This window comes from Coregonus lavaretus, assembly GCF_964263955.1.
Source record: "Coregonus lavaretus genome assembly, chromosome: 5".
Classification (NCBI taxonomy): domain Eukaryota; kingdom Metazoa; phylum Chordata; class Actinopteri; order Salmoniformes; family Salmonidae; genus Coregonus; species Coregonus lavaretus.
The window spans coordinates 1,279,732-1,302,438 of NC_139992.1; the positions used below are offsets into that span (position 1 = coordinate 1,279,732).

The 22,707-nt window shown below is 43.5% G+C and overlaps 1 protein-coding gene across 1 annotated transcript in view; it reads left to right on the top strand.

The window, feature by feature from the left end:
* Window positions 1–249: 249 nt before the first annotated feature.
* Window positions 250–22,707, top strand: part of LOC311128777 (MAGUK p55 subfamily member 4-like) — a gene marked incomplete at both ends in the record, with an annotated part of 33,294 nt that continues 10,836 nt past the window's right edge. The window contains 13 exons of the mRNA XM_084161020.1: window positions 250–348; window positions 4,676–4,753; window positions 5,220–5,303; window positions 6,857–6,988; window positions 9,799–9,880; window positions 10,116–10,201; window positions 10,699–10,776; window positions 10,927–11,123; window positions 12,560–12,618; window positions 12,786–12,791; window positions 19,969–20,010; window positions 21,286–21,426; window positions 21,640–21,720. Of these exons, the coding sequence (XP_084017146.1) occupies window positions 250–348; window positions 4,676–4,753; window positions 5,220–5,303; window positions 6,857–6,988; window positions 9,799–9,880; window positions 10,116–10,201; window positions 10,699–10,776; window positions 10,927–11,123; window positions 12,560–12,618; window positions 12,786–12,791; window positions 19,969–20,010; window positions 21,286–21,426; window positions 21,640–21,720 (1,165 nt within the window). The remainder of the gene's footprint in view (window positions 349–4,675; window positions 4,754–5,219; window positions 5,304–6,856; window positions 6,989–9,798; window positions 9,881–10,115; window positions 10,202–10,698; window positions 10,777–10,926; window positions 11,124–12,559; window positions 12,619–12,785; window positions 12,792–19,968; window positions 20,011–21,285; window positions 21,427–21,639; window positions 21,721–22,707) is intronic.

Consider the following 22,707-nt stretch of genomic DNA (forward strand, 5'->3'; position numbering starts at 1 on the left):
CTGTCTCTTCTTCTGCCTGTCTCTGTCTCTGTCTGTCCCTGCCTGTCCTGTCTGTCTCTGTCTGTCCCTGTTCTGGTCTTTGTCTCTGTCTCTGTCTCTGTCTCTGTCTCTGTCTCTGTCTCTGTCTCTGTCTCTTCTTCTGCCTGTCTCTGTTCCGGTCCCTGTCTCGTATCTCAATCTAAATTGCTGTCTGTCTTTATCTAAATCTGTCCCCCTGTCCCCCCAGGTCTGACAGAGATGCTGTCCAATATGGTACAGGAGGTGAGACTGGCTATCAACAGTGACATCAGTGGGTCTGAAGTCCTCTACAGTCTCCTCAGCGCCCCCTGGCTGCAGTCCCTACTCAAGGTCACAAATCGTTATTTTGATACAGTCTCTGCTAAAAGTCTGTCATCTTTATTTATTATACAGTCTATGTCATCCGTCATCTGACCACTGATCCACCCCTTATCTGCCAAACATACATCACCCAGATATCGGTATTACCTGTTAATCCTACTGCATACAATACTACCATGATAACAGCTCTAAGCGTTAGTTAGCGTCACATCAACCATTCATGCTGATGTTACCTAATAATCCATACCTGTTTATACATACAGTTGAAGTCGGAAGTTTACATACACCTTAGCCAAATATATTTAAACTCAGTTTATCACAATTCCTGACATTTAATCCTAGTAAAAATTCCCTGCCTTAGGTCAGTTAGGATCACCACTTTATTTTAATAATGTGAAATGTCAGAATAATAGTAGAGAGAATTATTTATTACAGCTTTTATTTCTTTCATCACATTCCCAGTGGGTCAGAAGTTTACATACACTCAATTAGTATTTGGTAGCATTGCCTTTAAATTGTTTAACTTGGGTCAAATGTTTCGGGTAGCCTTCCACAAGCTTCCCACAATAAGTTGGGTGAATTTTGGCCCATTCCTCCTGACAGAGCAGGTGTAACTGAGTCAGGTTTGTAGGCCTCCTTGCTCGCACAAGCTTTTTCAGTTCTGCCCACACATTTTCTATAGGACTGAGGTCAGGGCTTTGTGATGGCCACTCCAATACCTTGACTTTGTTGTCCTTAAGACATTTTGCCACAACTTTGGAAGTATGCTTGGGGTTATTGTCCATTTGGAAGACTCATTTGCGACCAAGCTTTAACTTCCTGACTGATGTCTTGAGATGTTGCTTCAATATATCCACATCATTTTCCTTCCTCATGATGCCATCTATTTTGTGAAGTGCACCAGTCCCTCCTGCAGCAAAGCACCCCCACAGCATGATGCTGCCACCCCCGTGCTTCACGGTTGGGATGGTGTTATTCGGCTTGCAAGCTACCCCCTTTTTCCTCCAAACATAACGATGGTCATTATGGCCAAACAGTTCTATTTTTGTTTCATCAGACCAAAGGACATTTCTCCAAAAAGTACGATCTTTGTCCCCATGTGCAGTTGCAAACCGTAGTCTGGCTTTTTTATGGCGGTTTTGGAGCAGTGGCTTCTTCCTTGCTGAGCGGCCTTTCAGGTTATGTCGATATAGGACTCGTTTTACTGTGGATGTAGATACTTTTGTACCTGTTTCCTCCAGCATCTTCACAAGGTCCTTTGCTGTTGTTCTGGGATTGATTTGCACCTTTCGCACCAAAGTACGTTCATCTCTAGGAGACAGAACGCGTCTCCTTCCTGAGCGGTATGACAGCTGCGTGGTCCCATGATGTTTATACTTGCGTACTATTGTTTGTACAGATGAACGTGTTACCTTCAGGTGTTTGGTAATTGCTCCCAAGGATGAACCAGACTTGTGGAGGTCTACAATTTGTTTTCTGAGGTCTTGGCTGATTTCTTTTGATTTTCCCATGATGTCAAGCAAAGAGGCAATGAGTTTGAAGGTAGGCCTTGAAATACATCCACAGGTACACCTCCAATTGACTCAAATGATGTCAATTAGCCTAGAAGCTTCTAAAGCCATGACATCATTTTCTGGAATTTTTCAAGCTGTTAAAAGCACAGTCAATTTAGTGTATGTAAACTTCTGACCCACTGGAATTGTGATACAGTGAATTATAAGTGAAATAATCTGTCTGTAAACAATTGTTGGAAAAATGACTTGTGTCATGCACAAAGTAGATGTCCTGACCGACCTGCCAAAACGATAGTTTGTTAACAAGACATTTGTGGAGTGGTTGAAAAACGAGTTTTAATGACTCCAACCTAAGTGTATGTAAACTTCCAACTTCAACTGTACATACAGACATACAGTACATGATGGTGACATGATACATGTTAGCAGCTCTTGCTGTTAGTCGCTGGTATTCTGGCTTGCTGCAAGAATTATATATATCTAGTGCTTGTTATCTTATTCGCTACGCTAGCCCTCTTTAATGTTATCTTGGTGTTTACCACAGTAGTCACTGTGCTAGCCCTCTTTAATGTTATCTTGGTGTTTTCTACAGTAGTCGCTACGCTAGCCCTCTTTAATGTTATCTTGGTGTTTTCTACAGTAGTCGCTATGCTAGCCCTCTTTAATGTTATCTTGGTGTTTACCACAGTAGTCACTATGCTAGCCCTCGTTAATGTTATCTTGGTGTTTACCACAGTAGTCGCTACGCTAGTCCTCTTTAATGTTATCTTGGTGTTTTCTACAGTAGTCACTATGCTAGCCCTCTTTAATGTTATCTTGGTGTTTACCACAGTAGTCACTACGCTAGTCCTCTTTAATGTTATCTTGGTGTTTACCACAGTAGTCACTATGCTAGCCCTCGTTAATGTTATCTTGGTGTTTTCTACAGTAGTCGCTACGCTAGTCCTCTTTAATGTTATCTTGGTGTTTACCACAGTAGTCACTATGCTAGCCCTCTTTAATGTTATCTTGGTGTTTTCTACAGTAGTCACTATGCTAGCCCTCTTTAATGTTATCTTGGTGTTTTCTACAGTAGTCACTATGCTAGCCCTCTTTAATGTTATATTGGTGTTTTCTACAGTAATCACTATGCTAGCCCTCTTTAATGTTATCTTGGTGTTTTCTACAGTAGTCACTATGCTAGCCCTCTTTAATGTTATCTTGGTGTTTTCTACAGTAGTCACTATGCTAGCCCTCTTTCATGTTATCTTGGTGTTTACCACAGTAGTCGCTATGCTAGCCCTCTTTAATGTTATCTTGGTGTTTTCTACAGTAGTCGCTATGCTAGCCCTCTTTAATGTTCTCTTGGTGTTTTCCACAGTAGTCACTATGCTAGCCCTCTTTAATGTTATCTTGGTGTTTTCTACAGTAGTCACTATGCTAGCCCTCTTTAATGTTATCTTGGTGTTTTCTACAGTAGTCGCTATGCTAGCCCTCTTTCATGTTACCTTGGTGTTTACCACAGTAGTCGCTATGCTAGCCCTCTTTAATGTTATCTTGGTGTTTACCACAGTAGTCGCTATGCTAGCCCTCGTTAATGTTATCTTGGTGTTTACCACAGTAGTCGCTACGCTAGCCCTCTTTAATGTTCTCTTGGTGTTTACCACAGTAGTCGCTATGCTAGCCCTCTTTAATGTTCTCTTGGTGTTTACCACAGTAGTCGCTATGCTAGCCCTCTTTAATGTTATCTTGGTGTTTTCTACAGTAGTCGCTATGCTAGCCCTCTTTAATGTTATCTTGGTGTTTTCTACAGTAGTCGCTATGCTAGCCCTCTTTAATGTTATCTTGGTGTTTACCACAGTAGTCGCTATGCTAGCCCTCTTTAATGTTATCTTGGTGTTTTCTACAGTAGTCACTATGCTAGCCCTCTTTAATGTTATCTTGGTGTTTTCCACAGTAGTCGCTATGCTAGCCCTCTTTAATGTTATCTTGGTGTTTACCACAGTAGTCGCTACGCTAGCCCTCTTTAATTTTATATTGGTGTTTTCTACAGTAATCACTATGCTAGCCCTCTTTAATGTTATCTTGGTGTTTTCTAAGGTAGTCACTATGCTAGCCCTCTTTAATGTTATATTGGTGTTTTCTACAGTAATCACTATGCTAGCCCTCTTTAATGTTATCTTGGTGTTTACCACAGTAGTCACTATGCTAGCCCTCTTTAATGTTATCTTGGTGTTTTCTACAGTAGTCGCTACGCTAGCCCTCTTTAATGTTATCTTGGTGTTTACCACAGTAGTCACTATGCTAGCCCTCTTTAATGTTATCTTGGTGTTTTCTACAGTAGTCACTACGCTAGCCCTCTTTAATGTTATCTTGGTGTTTTCTACAGTAGTCACTATGCTAGCCCTCTTTAATGTTATCTTGGTGTTTTCTACAGTAGTCACTATGCTAGCCCTCTTTAATGTTATCTTGGTGTTTACCACAGTAGTCACTATGCTAGCCCTCTTTAATGTTATCTTGGTGTTTTCTACAGTAGTCACTATGCTAGCCCTCTTTAATGTTATCTTGGTGTTTTCTACAGTAGTCACTATGCTAGCCCTCTTTAATGTTATCTTGGTGTTTTCTACAGTAGTCACTATGCTAGCCCTCTTTAATGTTATCTTGGTGTTTTCTACAGTAGTCACTATGCTAGCCCTCTTTAATGTTATCTTGGTGTTTTCTACAGTAGTCACTATGCTAGCCCTCTTTAATGTCATACCCAGTGCCTATCTGTCTGTGTTGTCTCTGTATAATGAACAGGTAAAGATGCATTGTATTGTATTATATGTCTGTGTTTTCTACAGGTCTATGAGTGTCTGCTGAAGTTCAGAAGGCTTCCACCCAGTCCCTACCTGCGTTATGCCTCTGGTCTCTCTCACGAGGTCAGTACACTAGACTTAGGGAGCGTCTGAAATGCCAGTCCCTACCTGCGTTATGCCTCTGGTCTCTCTCACGAGGTCAGTACACTAGACTTAGGGAGCGTCTGAAATGCCAGTCCCTACCTGCCTTATGCCTCTGGTCTCTCTCACGAGGTCAGTACACTAGACTTAGGGAGCGTCTGAAATGCCAGTCCCTACCTGCCTTATGCCTCTGGTCTCTCTCACGAGGTCAGTACACTAGACTTAGGGAGCGTCTGAAATGGCAACCTTTTCCTTATATAGTGCCCTTCTTTTTACCAGGGCTCTGGTCAGAAGTAGTGCACTATGTAGAGAATATGGTACCATTTAGGACGCTCCCTAACTCTCCGACAGAAAACTAGATGACTTGGGCTAGCTGTACTGCCCACGACATCATGAATGACAGCTAATGGTATTTGTCTTGTGTTCGTTTTTTATGCCTGTTTAACAGATCCTGTCCAACATCCGAGCAGCACCAGCCCCGTCCCCAGAGGCCAGACGGCTCTATAATCTATTGAAGTCCCCCCATCTACAGGTAAGATGGAAGCTTTTATTCACATTATTCAGACCGTTGTACTTTTACTGTCAGAACAGATTAGACTACTTGTGCCCTTCTCACAGTAACGTGCCAAACCCCGAACGTTAGTGTAATGTCTTGATTATTTTCTGAACACATTTTCCTTTCAAGAAACTATTGGTAGATGCATAAGATGGCCAGTGCAGTACAGCTTGGCTCGGCTCAGTACAGCTTGGCTCGGCTCAGTTTAGCTTGGCTTGGTATTGTGAAAGAGGCTATAGACTTCCCTCTGTTGATCTGTGTTCCTCTTGCTGACTAACTGGCTGACTGACTGATTGGATAACTGACTGACTGACTGACTGACTGACTGACTGACTGACTGACTGACTGACTGACTGACTGGTTGGCTGACTTGCTGACTGGCTGACTGGCTAACTGACTGACTGACTGGTTGGCTGACTGACTGGCTAACTGACTGGTTGGCTGACTTGCTGACTGACTAACTGGTTGGCTGACTGACTGACTGGTTTGCTGACTGGCTGACTGGCTAAATGACTGGCTGACTGGCTAACTGACTGGCTGACTGACTGACTGGTTGGCTGACTGACTGGCTAACTGACTGGTTGGCTGACTGACTAACTGGTTGGCTGACTGACTGGTTGGCTGACTTGCTGACTGGCGGACTGGCTGACTGGCTAACTGACTGGCTGACTGGCTGACTGACTGACTGACTGACTGGTTGGCTGACTTGCTGACTGGCTGACTGGCTAACTGACTGGCAGACTGGCTAACTGACTGGCTAACTGACTGACTGGTTGGCTGACTGACTGGCTAACTGACTGGTTGGCTGACTTGCTGACTGGCTGACTGGCTAACTGACTGGCTGACTGGCTGACTGACTGACTGACTGGTTGGCTGACTTGCTGACTGGCTGACTGGCTAACTGACTGGCAGACTGGCTAACTGACTGGCTAACTGACTGACTGGTTGGCTGACTGACTGACTGACTGACTGGTTTGCTGACTGGCTGACTGGCTAACTGACTGACTGACTGGTTGGCTGACTGACTGGCTAACTGACTGGTTGGCTGACTTGCTGACTGACTAACTGGTTGGCTGACTGACTGACTGGTTTGCTGACTGGCTGACTGGGTAAATGACTGGCTGACTGGCTAACTGACTGGCTGACTGACTGACTGGTTGGCTGACTGACTGGCTAACTGACTGGTTGGCTGACTTGCTGACTGACTAACTGGTTGGCTGACTGACTGGTTGGCTGACTTGCTGACTGGCTGACTGGCTGACTGGCTAACTGACTGGCTGACTGGCTGACTGACTGACTGACTGGTTGGCTGACTTGCTGACTGACTAACTGGTTGGCTGACTGACTGGTTGGCTGACTTGCTGACTGGCTGACTGGCTGACTGGCTGACTGGCTAACTGACTGGCTGACTGGCTGACTGACTGACTGACTGACTGGTTGGCTGACTTGCTGACTGGCTGACTGGCTAACTGACTGACTGACTAGTTGGCCTACTTGCTGGCTGACTGCCTGTGTTCTTCCCCTCCCAGGCCCTCCTCTCAGCCCATGACACGGTGGCCCAGACAGACTATGAGCCAGTTCTCCCTCCGCTCCCTGAGGACCTGCCAGAGGACGAGGAGGCCATGAGGATCGTCTGTCTGGTCAAGAACAAACAGCCCCTGGTGAGTACTGTACTAGATCACTACAATCACACAACACCTCACAATGCCGTTACACTCACACATTACAGTACTGTGACTGTAACTCTGTGACTAACTCTGTGACTGTAACTCTGTGACTGTAACTCTGTGACTGTAACTCTGTGACTGTAACTCTGTGACTAACTCTGTGACTGTAACTCTGTGACTAACTATGTGACTGTAACTCTGTGACTAACTCTGTGACTGTAACTCTGTGACTGTAACTCTGTGACTGTAACTCTGTGACTAACTCTGTGACTGTAACTCTGTGACTGTAACTCTGTGACTAACTCTGTGACTGTAACTCTGTGACTGTAACTCTGTGACTAACTCTGTGACTGTAACTCTGTGACTGTAACTCTGTGACTGTAACTCTGTGACTGTAACTCTGTGACTGTAACTCTGTGACTGTAACTCTGTGACTGATGATGGCCCACAGTAGCCATAGTCACATATTCATGGGGAATAATTCTGTGGCGTAAATATCATGAACGTGCAAAGCAGTAAAACTCTGTTTATACAGTCTGTTAGCCACTCTGAGGACAAATCAGATGCCCCTGTAATGAACTGTAGTGGCTGCTTCTCTCTCCACTAGAGACCTCTGTCTCATCCCTGGGGCTGGTAACTTGTTGACTTGGGTCCTAGTTCCAATGTAACCCAGGCTCTGTCTCTACTTATAAGAACGGTGGAGGAGGAGGAGGAGGAGCAGGAGGAGGCAGTGCCAGTGGAGAGTTTATCTGTAGTCGTTGGGACAGCCTGCGGCGCCTCACCCTCGAGAGACTGGTCCATGGGAGGAGGGCGAGGTCAAGGGAGCACTTAGCCACGTCAGGGGGGCACAGGGACAGTTATACCTCTGCTGGCCTGCTGGCCCCCGTTTTCCCTGGTCAGTCACGGCCCCTCCCTCGCTACGAGTCCACCGGGTCCCGGCCCCTTCCTCGCTACGAGTCCACAGGCAGCTGCAAGCTGTGTCGCCAGACAGCAGAGCTCTGGGAGAGAGGCCTGAACCACTCTGCTCCCTCTGTCTGCAGCCCTGTACACACCACTGGTAGGAGGACAAAGGGGACACAGGAAGCATCTAGAATACAGTCAGTGTATTGTAATGCTTCAGATTTTCATCTTGTCACTACTTTCATTGCCTTTTATCGCTTTCTTTACAGGACGTATTTTATAATATGTGTGATTGTAATCCTCATCATCACTGTGCCTAGTTACTGTTTCTGCTGGGTTTGATCGTCTTGTTAATGATCATGAATATTTCAGCTTTATTTCTCTTCCATCTTCTCCTCTGACCTCTAACCTCTGACCTCTACGACTGTCTTCCTCCTTCACCTGTGGAGATAAAACCTTGCCCGAGGACAAACAGAACGGAGACAACAGGAATCACGACCTAGGAAAGGGGGACTACGCCTACCCTCCCTCTCACTGGAAGGGCCCCCTCCCAACCACCAGCCTGACCATCCCTAACTCCCCTGTCTGTCACCCCCGTAAGATCCTAACTCCTGGTAGTGGTAGTGGTGGTGGCCACCGGGCTCGGACGGCTCCCTCTAGCCCCGTAACCAGGCAACGGAGATGGCTAGGCTCCCAGAACGGACCTAGCCGGGACCCCTCTCTGGATCTGACCGAGCAGCCCAGCCTGGATGAGCTGAAGAGTGCGGTCGAGTCTGTAGCCAGCAGTATAGAGAACAGCAGTAGTGGTGTCCGTGACCTGGGCCAGAAGATGGTGTCCGCCACAGAGCTGATGTCAGATAGCGTGGAGGAGAATGCTCTTGCTCTCAACCTGTTAGTGGAGGTGGTTGATAAACTGCAGGGACTCATTATTGCGTCCAAGTCTCCCAAAACGCCACCTCCACCACCTCCTCCACCCAAAATCTTCCCTTCACCTCCCTCTCCTCCTCCACCACCTCCTCCTCCTCATCCTCGAGTCAAACTCTTCCCATCTCCTCCCCCTAGCTGCTTATCCTCCTCCTCCTCTTCCTCCTCTTCCTCATCCTCCTCCATCTGTGCCTATATGGATAGTCACCTCTCACCTCCAGGTTCCATGAAGTGTTCCTCGGTCTCGGGTCAGAACAGCATCAATAAGAGGTGGGTGACCATCAGTGGTCCTCCTCAGAGACCCGGTAACAGACAGGCCCGTCTCCCCAACGGGTTCTCTGGTTCAGGTTCTAGAACACTGGAGGGTTCTAGAACAGAGGAGGACCAGAACACCACAAGGTGCTTTTCCAGTAAGAAGAAGAAGTAACCCTCAGGATCCTGGTCTCCTCTCCTTCCTTCATCTGCTCTGCCGTCTTCAGCAACGAACATAACCGTGAAAGGGAAATAGACTGAGTTCAGTCTCCTGTATTTGGACTGTGGACCTCCTATGATCTCAGTCAAAGGTACAGCGGTATAACTACATCCCTTAATTCCAGTGAATAGCTTACCATCTCTCCTTCGTCTTGTCTTCATTGAATTGAACCATTCCACCCCGTTGCTGGCTACTCTGCCTGACTTTCTGGCATCTCTTCATTCTCGCAAATTAGATTAAACCTTCCATCATCATCTCCCTCCTTTGTCCTGCTGTTTCATATAATTCATTTCCTCCTGATCACATGTTCCCACCTGCATCAGCTTGACAGGGTAGTTTTTGTTGATCGTCACCGTGTCCATCGTAATCGCTTTACTCATTTCCTCTTCAAACCCTCCCATGAGCCAGAATGTGTCTCCATTCACACAGAACACTTCAATTAGGTATTTCACCTTTTTGTGTCAAATAAATGCATGTGATGACTTTTTTTTCCTCTTGTACCCACCAGGGAGCCACGATAAAGAAGGATGAGGACACAGGAGAGATCTTCATAGCCAGGGTGATACATGGAGGCCTTGCGGATCGCAGTGGTGAGTCTGTCTGACTGGGTTCATTCAAACATAATATTTACCTTTTCTTCTCAAATGTGACAATTTTGCCGCATTTACCTAGCCTTGACTTCCAGTCTTTTACATAAAATGTGTACTTTTTTTGTGGCTAATATAGAAACAATTGTCTGACTTGAGAGACTAGCATTTACCTGATCGTGATGACCTCTATAATACCTCTTAGTGACTTGCTACTGCCTGTGTGTTTGGTGTTCAGGTCTTCTGCATCCAGGGGATCTGCTGGTGGAGGTGAATGGGAACCCTGTGGAAGGACTGGACCCAGAACAGGTCATACAGATACTGGTCAGTTATTTTCCTCTCTCTCTCTCTGTCTCTGTCTCTGTCTCTCTCTCTCTCTCTCTCTCTCTCTCTCTGTCTCTCTCTCTCTCTGTCTCTCTCTCTCTCTGTCTCTCTATCACTCTCTCTGTATCTCTCTCTCTCTCTCTCTCTCTGTCTCTGTCTGTCTCTCTCTCTGTCTGTCTGTCTGTCTGTCTCTCTCTCTCTCTCTCTCTCTCTCTCTCTCTCTCTCTCGCTCTCTCTCTCTCTCTCTGTGTCTCTCTCTCATTGTGTCTCTCTCTCTCTCTCTGTCTGTCTCTCTGTCTCGCTCTCTCTCTGTGTCTCTCTCTCTCCCTGTGTCTCTCTGTCTCTCTCTCTCTCTTTCTGTGTGTCTCTCTCTCTCTTTCTGTCTCTCTCTCTCTCTCTGTATCTCTCTCTGTGTATCTCTCTCTCTCTCTCTCTGTCTCTCTGTCTCTGTGTCTCTCTCATCTCTTTATTGTTCTGGTTTAAACTCATCCCTCTAGGTCCAATCTCAAGGCACTATCTTGTTCAAAGTGATTCCAAACACACCACAATCAACTAAGAGCCAACAGCCAGCCTTGGTGAGTTCCCCATAATAATCTCTCAAGAATCCAGTTTCCAAATAGCATGTGTGTTGTTTGTTTACTCATGTACTTCCCTCTCTTCTTCTTCTTCTTCTTCTTCTTCTTCTTCTTCTTCTTCTTCGTCTTCTTCGTCTTCTCTCTCCCCAGCTGTATGTGCGGGCCATGGTAGACTACTGCCCCCTGCAGGACCCAGCTATCCCCTGTCCTGACGCTGGCATAGTCTTCAGTAGAGGAGACCTGCTGGAGATAGTCGACCAGACAGACGTCCACTGGTGGCAGGCTAGGAAGCTGCCCAGTGCCTCAGCCTGCGCCGGCCTCATCCCCTCCACCAGCCTGTTCAAGAGGTGGGGGTGACAGAGAGGCAGACAGACAGACAGACATAAACACCACAGCCTTCACAAGATCACCACCCGGGATCAATTCCATTTCAATTCAGTCAATCAGTTTACTTCCTTAATTGACTGAATGAAAACGGAATTGACCCCAACCCTGGAAGACTCCTAACTTAACCAGTAGCCAGACCAACACAACACAGTTATAACATTCAGAACATTTAAGAGGTTTAGCTTCAATATGATAAAATCAGTCTTTGAGAATCTGAATATATTTCAAATATTGAACTTGTTGATGTGCCTCTCTCAGGGGTAAAATGTATCCGTCACTACGACGGATTTCTGTCATATACAGTGCCTTTGGAAAGTATTCAGACCCCTTGACTTTTTCCACATTTTGTTACATTACAGACTTATTCTAAAATGGGTTAAATTGTTTTTTTCCCCTCATCAATCTACACACAATACCCCATAACGACAAAGCAAAAACAGGTTTATATACATTTTTGAAAATGTATTATAAATAAAAAACGGAAATATCACATTTACATAAGTATTCAGACCCTTTACTCAGTACTTTGTTGAAGCACCTTTGGCAGTGATTACAGCCTTGAGTCTTCTTGGGTATGACACTACAAGCTTGGCCTGTATTTGGGGAGTTTCTCCCATTCTTCTCTGCAGATCCTCTCAAGCTCTGTCAAGTTAGATGGGGAGTGTCGCTTGGAGATGACATAGTCTGTCTGTTCTATGAAATATTCCCAATATATTATAAATGTATTCTCTATTATGCTGTGTACACTGAACTGACATGCATGATTGTTGCTGACACTGATGTTCAGAAGAATATAGGGGTATATAGGGGATGTCAAGTATTCCCTCGTGGACCCCAGAGGCTTCACTGGAACCAGGGTCATAAGGACAGTTGGAACTTAACCCAGGTCAGTGTGCTCATCCTGCTCAGTTCCCATGGAAACCTCTGGTCATGACTCCGCTGAGGTGCCCCCTGCCTCCTGCTCCACATGGTCATCTGGCGTCTTTATTGAACGACATTGAGTCCACTTTTCTCTTTTTCTCCTCACTCATTATTAATGTCAACGTTTTCAAGCATTGACTGTCTGAACGTAGATTCGAATTGAGAGCGGGAGCACAGTGACTGTCTGAATGTAGCTACTAGGTTACAGTGTCATCTATCAGAGTGTGTTTATATAGCATGGAAGAAGTCATTTTTAGGCCCAAAAACACGCAACTCAGATATGACATTTATATATTTAAAAAATGGCTTACGGGCCATACTTTTCCCCCCTCTGCCTTAAAGCATGATGGTCATTACTTCTTTTTACATTAAATGGTAGGCTACCTCTTCAGACAATCGATCTGAGATCAACTTGAGTTTCAGTCATGGGATTTTGTTGTTGTTGCTTTCAACCCCTGGCCTCTCTGTTCTCCAGCAAACAGAGGGAGACATGGTGGTCACAGCCTTTCCAGGCCCACACCTGCATCAAACCCTGTGAGTAACAACACTCCACTAACCCTAACTAACTACCACTACACTAACCTCTTAGACTGTCTGTATCCAGTACCAGATCAATGTGCAAGGGGTACAAGGTATACTATGTAGTATGTATATGTAGAGTGTGTATGGGTGTGTCTGTGCCTGTGTGTGTCTCTTCAAAGTCCAAGGTATACTATATAGTATCACCTACACTATAGACTCTGTTGCCCACAAGTCTATCTGTATTTATTATGGATCCCCATTAGTTCCTGCCAAGGCAGTAGCTACTCTTCCTGGGGTTTATTATGGATCCCCATTAGTTCCTGCCAAGGCAGCAGCTACTCTTCCTGGGGTTTATTATGGATCCCCATTAGTTCCTGCCAAGGCAGCAGCTACTCTTCCTGGGGTTTATTATGGATCCCCATTAGTTCCTGCCAAGGCAGCAGCTACTCTTCCTGGGGTTTATTATGGATCCCCATTAGTTCCTGCCAAGGCAGCAGCTACTCTTCCTGGGGTTTATTATGGATCCCCATTAGTTCCTGCCAAGGCAGCAGCTACTCTTCCTGGGGTCCAGCAACATTAAGGCAGTTATATACAATTAAAAATATTACATGACATTATAATTTCATAACACTTTTCACAACACGTTAAGTGTGTTCCCTCAGGCCCCTACTCTACTACCACATAGGTAAAACACAAAATCCATATGTACGTGTGTGTATAGTGTGTGTGCGTGTGTAGAGTGTGTGTGTGTGTATATAGTGTGTGTGTGTGTAGAGTGTGTCTGTACCTGTGTGTGTCTCTTCAAAGTCCCCGCTGTTCCATAAGGTGTATTTTTATCTGTTTTAAAAAAAAAATCTGATTCTACTGCTTGCATCAGTTACCTGATGTGGAATAGAGTTCCATGTAGTCATGGCTCTATGTAGTACTGTGCGCCTCCCGTAGTCTGTTCTGGACTTGGGGACTGTGAAGAGACCTCTGGTGGCATGTCTTGAGGGGTATGCATGTGTCTGAGTTGTGTACTAGTAGTTTTAAACAGACAGATCGGTGCATTCAACATGTCAATACTTCTTACAAAACAAGTAGTGATGAAGTCAATCTCTCCTCTACTTTGAGCCAGGAGAGACTGACATACATAGCATGAATGTTAGCTCTCCGTGTACTTTTAAGGGCCAGCCGTGCTGCCCTGTTCTGAGCCAATTGTAATTTTCCTAAGTCCCTCTTTGTGGCACCTGATCACACGACTGAACAGTAGTCCAGGTGTGACAAAACTCGAGTCTGAATGACCGGCCTTGTTGATAGTGCTGTTAAGAAGGCAGAACAGCGCTTTATTATGGACAGACTTCTCCCCAGCTTAGCTACTGTTGTATCAACATGTTTGAGTTTAGTCACCTCAACTTGCATTGCAAGATTCAGTTGAGGTTTAGGGTTTAGTGAATGATTCATCCCAAATACAATGCTTTTAGTTTTTTTAATATTTAGGACTAACTTATTTCTTGCCACCCATTCTGAAACAGACTACAGCTCTTTGTTAAGTGTCGCAGTGATTTTTCACTCGCTGTAGTAGCTGATGTGTATAGTGTTGAGTCATTCGCATACATTGACATACTGTCAATAGTAAAGATTGAAAAAAGTAAGGGGCCTAGACAGCTGCCCTGGGGAATGCCTGATTCTACCTGGATTATGTTTGAGAGGCTTCCATTAAAGAAACCCTCTGTGTTTTGTTAGACAGGTAACTCTTTATCCACAATATAGCAGGGGGTGTGAAGCCATAACACATACGTTTTTCCTGCACCATTCTATGATCGATAATGTAAAAAGCCACACTGAAGTCTAACAAAACAGCCCCCACAATCTTTTTATCATCAATTTCTCTCAGCCAATCATCAGTCATTTGTGTAAGTGCCGTGCATGTTGAATGTCCTTCCCTATAAGCGTGCTGAAAGTATGTTGTCAATTTGTTTACTGTAAAATAGCATTGTATCTAGTCAAACACAATTTTTTCCAAAAGTTTACTAAGGGTTGGTAACAGGCTGATTGGTCGGCTATTTGAGCCAGTAAAGGGGGCTTTACTATTCTTAGGTAGCGGAATGACTTTTGCTTCCCTCCAGGCCTGAGGGCACACACTTTCTAGTAGGCTTACATTGAAGATATGGCAAATAGGAGTGGCAATATCATCCGCTATTATCCTCAGTAATTTTCCATCCAAGTTGTCAGACCCAAGGTGGCTTGTCATTTTTTCACCTCTTCCACACTCACTTTACGGAATTCAAAATTACAATGCTTGTCTTTCATAATTTGGTCAGTTATACTTGGATGTGTAGTGGACAGAGTATCGGTTTCCAGGCCAAGATTTACAGTCTGTAATTGACAGCGGCCCCTTTCAAACCATCACAAGACCAATAAAACTGCACTCCCTTTCTCGCTTTACAACTCTGAATGGCCTGAGAAAGTCAAGAGACCGAAACCAGTCCCTCTGCAAGTCAGTAGAACGCCTGGTGATCTGCATCCCAAGGAGAGAGTCCGGAATTGTTACTCTTTGTAAGAAAGAGAAAATAGCGCCAAGAGTGAAAAAGGACATTAAACACGTTTTCTTATCAAAGTATTAAACTGTTCGACTCATTACATTACACTCTGCTCACTCACAATGAACCGCTGAGTCTGATCTCTCCCAAAACCGCTGAGTCTTATCCCTCCCAAAACCCGAACATTGTTTTGCACCCCAGGGCCTTAACAAACATTATCTCTTTGCGCTGAACAAATTGAGAACTCAACTTAGAAAGCGCAAAGAGCTTCTATGCATGCGAGCCCCGACGAGGGAAGAAGCTTCTTCGAGCAAAAGCTCAAACGACGACAACACCACTGACCCGTTTCCCTCCACTGTATATATATTTTCTGTTGTATTTCTGACTTTATGTTTTTTTTTTTACCCCATATGTAACTCTGTGTTGTTTTTATTGCACTACTTTGCTTTATCTTGGCCAGGTCGCAGTTGTAAATGAGAACCTGTTCTCAACTGGCTTACCTGGTTAAATAAAGGTGAAATAAAAAAATAAAAAAAGTTTCCCTCCGTCATAACAGAAACCCAACTGCACCAGACAACACTCAGCAAAAAATCCATGTAAATACATAATTTCATTGAATTTCCCTTTACGTGACGCTGTGTCTGTATAAAAGTGGTGTCAGTAACTGATTATTATATGACTGTTAGTCTTAATTACATATTAGTCCGCCTGTAGGGCGGCAGGTAGCTTAGTGGTTAAGAGCTTTGTGTCAGTAACCGAAAAGTCGCTGGTTCTAATCCCCTGGCCGACTAGGTGAAAAATCTGTCAATGTACCCTTGAGCGAGGTACTTAACCCTAATTGCTCATGTAAGTCGCTCTGGATAAGAGCGTCTGTAAAATGTAAATGTAATATCATTCGGATGTGAATTGATAGTCTAGCCCAACTGGCAATTCCTGGTTGTTGAAACTATAATTATAATGATATAATTTCCCAGTTGTGAAAGCAGATCTTGGTGGAGTCTCTCATATTTTCTCTCTCAACTGATAAGACCATCTCGTTACTATTGTATCTGATAACTACCTCATTTTTCACCTTATTTAGTCTAGTAAATAAAACCTTAAATTAATTATTTGTGGCCATGGGTTAATTTACAAGCGATTGGGTTCTTGAAGTTTCCGAGCTCGACGACAGTTCAGAATGAGAATATGGTAAATTGACTGTTAAGACTATGGTTGATATTGGATTGGTATAATGGTTAATGATAACTACTGATAGAGTTAATTCAAGGGTTCTCTCTATATCAACACCCTTAACGGTGCCCCTCTTCAGTTAATCTGGAAAGGATATATTCCAGTAATGAATCAGTAAATGATCTTGAATATCCATAGCTAAAGTCACAACATAGTTTTTTACATTGGATAAAAGTTGAGACTCGGAGCTAAAAAATTGTATATCATACACTACAGTTGAGGAATAATGGGAAAGTAATTCTGCTTTGAAAGTTGATAAACTTGCAACACAACTTTTGAGAAAATGGCCCTTGAATGTTTTGGTACACCTACTGGAGAGCTCTTCTTTGTCTACACCCATTCAGCATCGTTCACACCCTCTTCAGCCTTAGCCCCACCCATCTCTTTAAGGATTCACATGTGAGGCCATGTGGTAAACACACACTACATCAAATAAAATCTAAGTTTATTTGTCACATGCACAGGATACAGAAGGTGGAAACGGTACAGTGAAGTGGTTACTTGCAATATAAAAAACAGAAAGTGTCCAAATATTTTATCATTATTAGATTATGCTTACCTGACACACTTGTCTAAATTGATGGGTCATGTGAAATAAATGCTATAACCACCCACCAGTCACATCTAGCTGAGTGGATGGGTCACTATTGACTAGACATGTTCATGAAATACAATAGATTTACATTTACATATTAGTCATTTAGCAGATGCTCTCTTATCCAGAGCGACTTACAGTTAGTGAGTGCATACACTTTTTTCATAGTTAGATGGCTGTAATCACCCCCAGACACACTTAGCTAATTTGATGGGTCATGTAATAATCCGGCCGAAGTGGAGTCTTTTTTGTTTAGACATGTAGCTAGCTAGGTAGCTAGCTAGCTAAACAATGAACTGGCATAATCCCAACTCATAAATCTACCGATACAAACATTGCCATAGCTGTAGTATGAATCTGCAGGTAGCTTAAGCTAACAAACTAGGTTCAATGTTAACTAGCTAACATTAGGCTATAACTAGCAATGCAAATGATTTTCTGATTCAAATAATATCACTACACAGATCATACACGTAACGTTAGCTAGCAGGCCAGCAAGCTATATGTTCAGTGCATTCGGAAAGTATTCAGACCTCTTGACTTTTTCCACATTTTGTTACGTTACAGCCTTATTCTGAAAATGATTAAATTGTTTTTTCCCCTCATCAATCGACACACAATACCCCATAATGACGAAGCAAAAGCAGGTTTTTAACATTGTTAACAAATAAAATTGAAAAATGAAATATCACATTTACATAAGTATTCAGACCCTTTACTCAGTACTTTGTTAAAGCACCTTTGGCAGCGATTACAGCCTTGAGTCTTCTTGGGTATGGCGCTACAAGCTTGGCACACCTGTATTTGGGGAGTTTCTCCCATTCTTCTCTGAAGATCCTCTTTAGCTCTGTCAGGTTGGATGGGGAGTGTCGCAGCACACCTATTTTCAGGTCTCTCCAGAGATGTTAAATCGGATTCAAGTCCGGGCTCTGGCTGGGCCACTCAAGGACATTCAGAGACTTACATTTACATTTTAGTCATTTAGCAGACGCTCTTATCCAGAGCGACTTACATGAGCAATTAGGGTTAAGTGCCTTGCTTAAGGGCACAGACAGATTTTTCACCTAGTCGGCTCGGGGATTAGAACCAGCGATCTTTCGCTTACTGGCACAACGCTCTTACCCACTAAGATACCTGCCGCCCTTCGGCGGTGTCCCGAAGCCACTCCTGCGTTGTCTTGGCTGTGTGCTTAGGGTCGTTGTCCTAATGGAAGGTGAACCTTCGCCCCAGTCTGAGGTCCTGAGCACTCTGGAGCAGGTTTTCATCAACGATCTCTCTGTACTTTGCTCCGTTCATCTTTCCCTCGATCCTGACTAGTCTCCCAGTCCCTGCCACTGAAAAACATCCCCACAGCATGATGCTGCCACCACCACGCTTCACCGTAGGGATGGTGCCAGGTTTCCTCCAGACGTGACGCTTGGCATTCAGGTCAAAGAGTTCAATCTTGGTTTCATCAGACCAGAGAATCTTGTTTCTCATGGTCTGAGAGTCTTTAGTTGCCTCTTGGCAAACTCCAAACTCCAAGCGGGCTGTCAGTTGCCTTTTACTGAGGAGTGGCTTCCGTCTGGTCACTCTACCATAAATGCCTGCTTCGTGGAGTACTGCAGAGATAGTTGTTCTTCTGGAAGGTTCTCCCATCTCCCCAGAGGAACTCTAGAGCTCTGTCAGAGTGACCATCGGTTTCTTGGTCACCTCCCTGACCAAGGCCCTTCTCCCCCAATTGCTCAGTTTGGCCGGGCGGCCAGCTGTAGGAAGAGTCTTGGTGGTTCCAAACTTCTTCCATTTAAGAATGATGGAGGCCACTGTGTTCTTGGGGACCTTCAATGCTGCAGAAATATTTTGGTACCCTTCCCCAGATCTGTGCCTCAACACAATCCTGTCTCTGCGCTCTACAGACAATTCCTTCGACCTCATGGCTTGGTTTTTGCTCTGACATACACTGTCAACTGTGGGACCTTTTATATAGACAGGTGTGTGCCTTTCCAAATCATGTCCAATCAATTGAATTTACCACAGGTGGACTCCAATCAAGTTGTAGAAACATCTCAAGGATGATCAATGGAAACAGGATGCACCTGAGCTCAACTTCGAGTCGCATAGCAAAGTGTCTGAATACTTGTGTAAATAAGGTATTTCTGTTTTAGTTTTTTATACATTTGCAAACATTTTCAAAAAACCTGTTTTCGCTTTATCATTATGTGGTATTGTGTGTAGATTGCTGAGGAAATGTTTTTATTTAATCCATTTTAGAATAAGGCTGTAACGTAACAAAATGTGGAAAAAGTAAAGGTGTCTGAAATCTATAGCTCCATTGAGCTATAAAACAACGGTATTGCCTCCACCATGAGGTCTGAAAATGTATAATGAGCTCACTTTGTGTTGGTAAAGGAATAGCGCCTTGGCATATTTTTCCTGTTCTCATATTCTGAGATTTCTCAGCCTAAATAATTAGCCAGAGGGCTAATTCAAAGAAAGAGACACACTAAGGTATACCCTTAGTGTCACGCGAAACATGTAATCCCCTGTGTAAATTCACTGTTAAGACTATTGTTGATATAGGATTGGTATTAAGGTTAATGATAACTACTGATAAAGCTAATTCAATGGTTCTCTCCAGATCAAAACCTTTAATGGTGCCCCTCTTCGGTTAATTTGGAAAGGATAAAAAAATTTATTAGAGTAATTAGATCAAATAATTATTCTAGTAATTGTTCAGGAAATTATCTAGCCGAAGTCACAACAATCTATAGTTTTATTTTTGGACAAGACGCATAGTTTGTAAAAGAAGCTCCACAGTCAGTCAAGCTTCAGCCCTTCGCGTGTTTGGTGTTTCAGCCCTTAACATGAGTTTTGTTTCCTTTTGCCTTCTCTGCTGACCCTAAGTGAACGTGGTTGGTGATGGTACGTATATATATACACACATATACATTGGGAGGGGAAATAACAAAGTAGCAGAACTTGGATTTGTCTTGATCTTGACAGTATTTCTGTTTGACCATCTGTTTTCTCTTCCAGAGGACGACGTTAAGACCAACGATGAGAAGGGAGTCATAGCAGGTCATTTTTACATTTACATTTTAGTCATTTAGCAGACGCTCTTATCCAGAGCGACTTACAGTTAGCGCATACATTCTTTTTTATTTTTCATACTGGCCCCCCCCCCCGTGGGAATCGAACCCACAACCCTGGCGTTGCAAACGCCATGCTCTACCAACTGAGCTAATCTGAGCTAATCACATTCCGTTTGATATCACGTTTATAATAAGCATATCTATTGTATACTAACTACTATCGATACATAATAACAGGCAGTGAATTAACACTTTTTTTTATCTTTCTATAGCTGAAGAAGATTTTGAATCTGGTAGGTAAGTCTTTATAGAGTCATGGTATAGAAATTGATAGATTCTGTAAATTTTTTGAAAGGCACTAAAGTAATACTGCAAAAAATGTGGCAAAGCTATTTACTTTTTGTCCTGAAAACAAAGTGTTATGTTTGTTATCATTAAGGGTTGGGGAGTGTATCAGGATTTAAAAAAAACAGAATAGAGTTAAGCACAGGCAGAATCCTAGAGAAAAACCTGGTTCAGTCTGCTTTCCAGCAGACACTGGGGAGATGAATTAACCTTTCAGCAGAACAACAACATAAAAACACTGGAGATGCTTACTAAGAAGTCAGTTCCTGAGTTTCCGAATTATAGATTTGACTTAAATCTACTTCAAAAATCTGTGGCAAGACCTGCAAATGGTTGTCTAGCAATGATCAACAACTAATTTGACAGAGCGTGAAGAATTTGGAAAAGAATAATGTGCAAATGTTGCACAATCCAGGTGTGGAAAGCTTAGAGACTTACCCAGAAAGACTCACAGCTGTAATCGCTGCAAAAGGTGCTACAAATATTTGACTCAGCGGTGTGAATACCTATGCAAATTAGATATTTCTGTATTTTCATTTTCAATAAATGTGTAGAAAATGGGTGTAGATGGGTGGGGAAAAAAAAAATATTTTTTCAATTTTGAATTCAGGCTGTAACACAACAAAATGTGGAATAAGTCAAGGGGTATAAATACTTTCTGAAGGCACAATATCAAATAATATTGTAATGAATTTTCCCAGTGTATTCCGAAGAGGCTGAGGAAGGAACTCATATGATGGATGGCGTCTACATCTGTAAGCTGTTTTTGATTGACAATTTGATTGACACTTTTAATCAATAATTGTTATTTTTGTAAGATGATGCCGCACCATAGATTTACAGCTTTTGTTGTTGTTGTTGTTGATGATGTTAATTTAGTTGTTGTTTTTGTTGTTGATGTTGTTGATGTTTCCAGCGGGGTTCCGGCGTAGCTTCCGTCTCTGGCGGAGGATGACGTCGTGCTCTCCCAACAGCTGGGCTCTGTCCAGCCCCTACGAAGAGGTGGTCAGCTACCAGAGACAGCCTGACGACCCACACAGACTGGTCATCCTCGTAGGTGACGAGCTCACTGCTTATATATCGTTCATATTCTGTATCAGAGGAAAGAATGATGATAATAAAATATTGGTTTCTTGTCCAGAAATGAGCCCTTCCTAACCCCTTTCTGAGACAGTCCTACACACACACAGCTTATAGGTTTGGAGTATCACATCTGCTGTAGTGTGTAGTGGTGTGTAGTGGTGTGTAACGCGTTGTGTTGTTTCTTCAGGTCCGTCTGGTGTAGGAGTGAATGAGCTGAGGAAAAGACTGATCAAACTCAACCCACACACCTTCCAGGGAAACGTGCCTCGTAAGTTCATACTCCATCTATAGTGTCTAGGATCATACGTTCTATTCCCTTAAAGTGCCCTTTTGTAGTTGGGACGGAAATTATCCAACTGATATGTAGAAATGATAATAATAAACTACATTTATCAATCTGACTCCATTATTATGTAAATAAGTGCAAAACAGGCGTCTCTAGAGGGTCTAGTGAAGGCCTTACATCACCACCTAGCATGACTATAACTTGCCTAACTTGCACCGTTATGCAATTATTAAAAGGTACGCTATGCAGGAATTGCTCCACCATTTCCTGGTTAATACAATTCTATAACTCGCATTTCTATGTGAATTTTGTTCTGGGTCACCCAAAAAGTTACATATTGCAGCTTTAAGGCTTGGTGGCCATGATGGCCCAGAGCCAGAGATGAGGCCCTGTGTGCTGCTACACACAGGAGCTTGCTAACAAAGTTCTCAAACCATGAACGAATTCACTGTCATTTTTTACCTTTTAAGCAAATTCAAGCAGAAACTCTCACACCCAACCTGAATTAGCATTTCTTTGCACTTTGCTAGTAAAAACAATAGACAGGAAAACCCACCCAGATTATAATCGAATCAACTCAATTTAAATGATAGGAGCTGTGTCGTACCCTCCATTCGATGAACACAACAACCCAGTTTCCCTGTAACAGTAAATCCATAGCACTTACTGTACAATAGAACGTGTAGAAATGCATAGCTCTTTATGAACTCTTGAAAACAATCCAAACATGACAATTTAATTCACACAATAACATTCAATTCGTCGATTCACGTGCCCCCGTGATTCTGTGGGAACGTGCCGGCCCCGGAGAAAGCCACAGATTAAGTGTGTTTAACCCCTGTGATAAGCCATCAAAACAATGTCATAAATCGTGATTGAGTCATCACGTTGGATCTCGGCGCCTGCAAGTCGCCAGTCGCGAGTATCACTTTCTCTCATTCTTCCACTACACCTTGTATGTATATATTC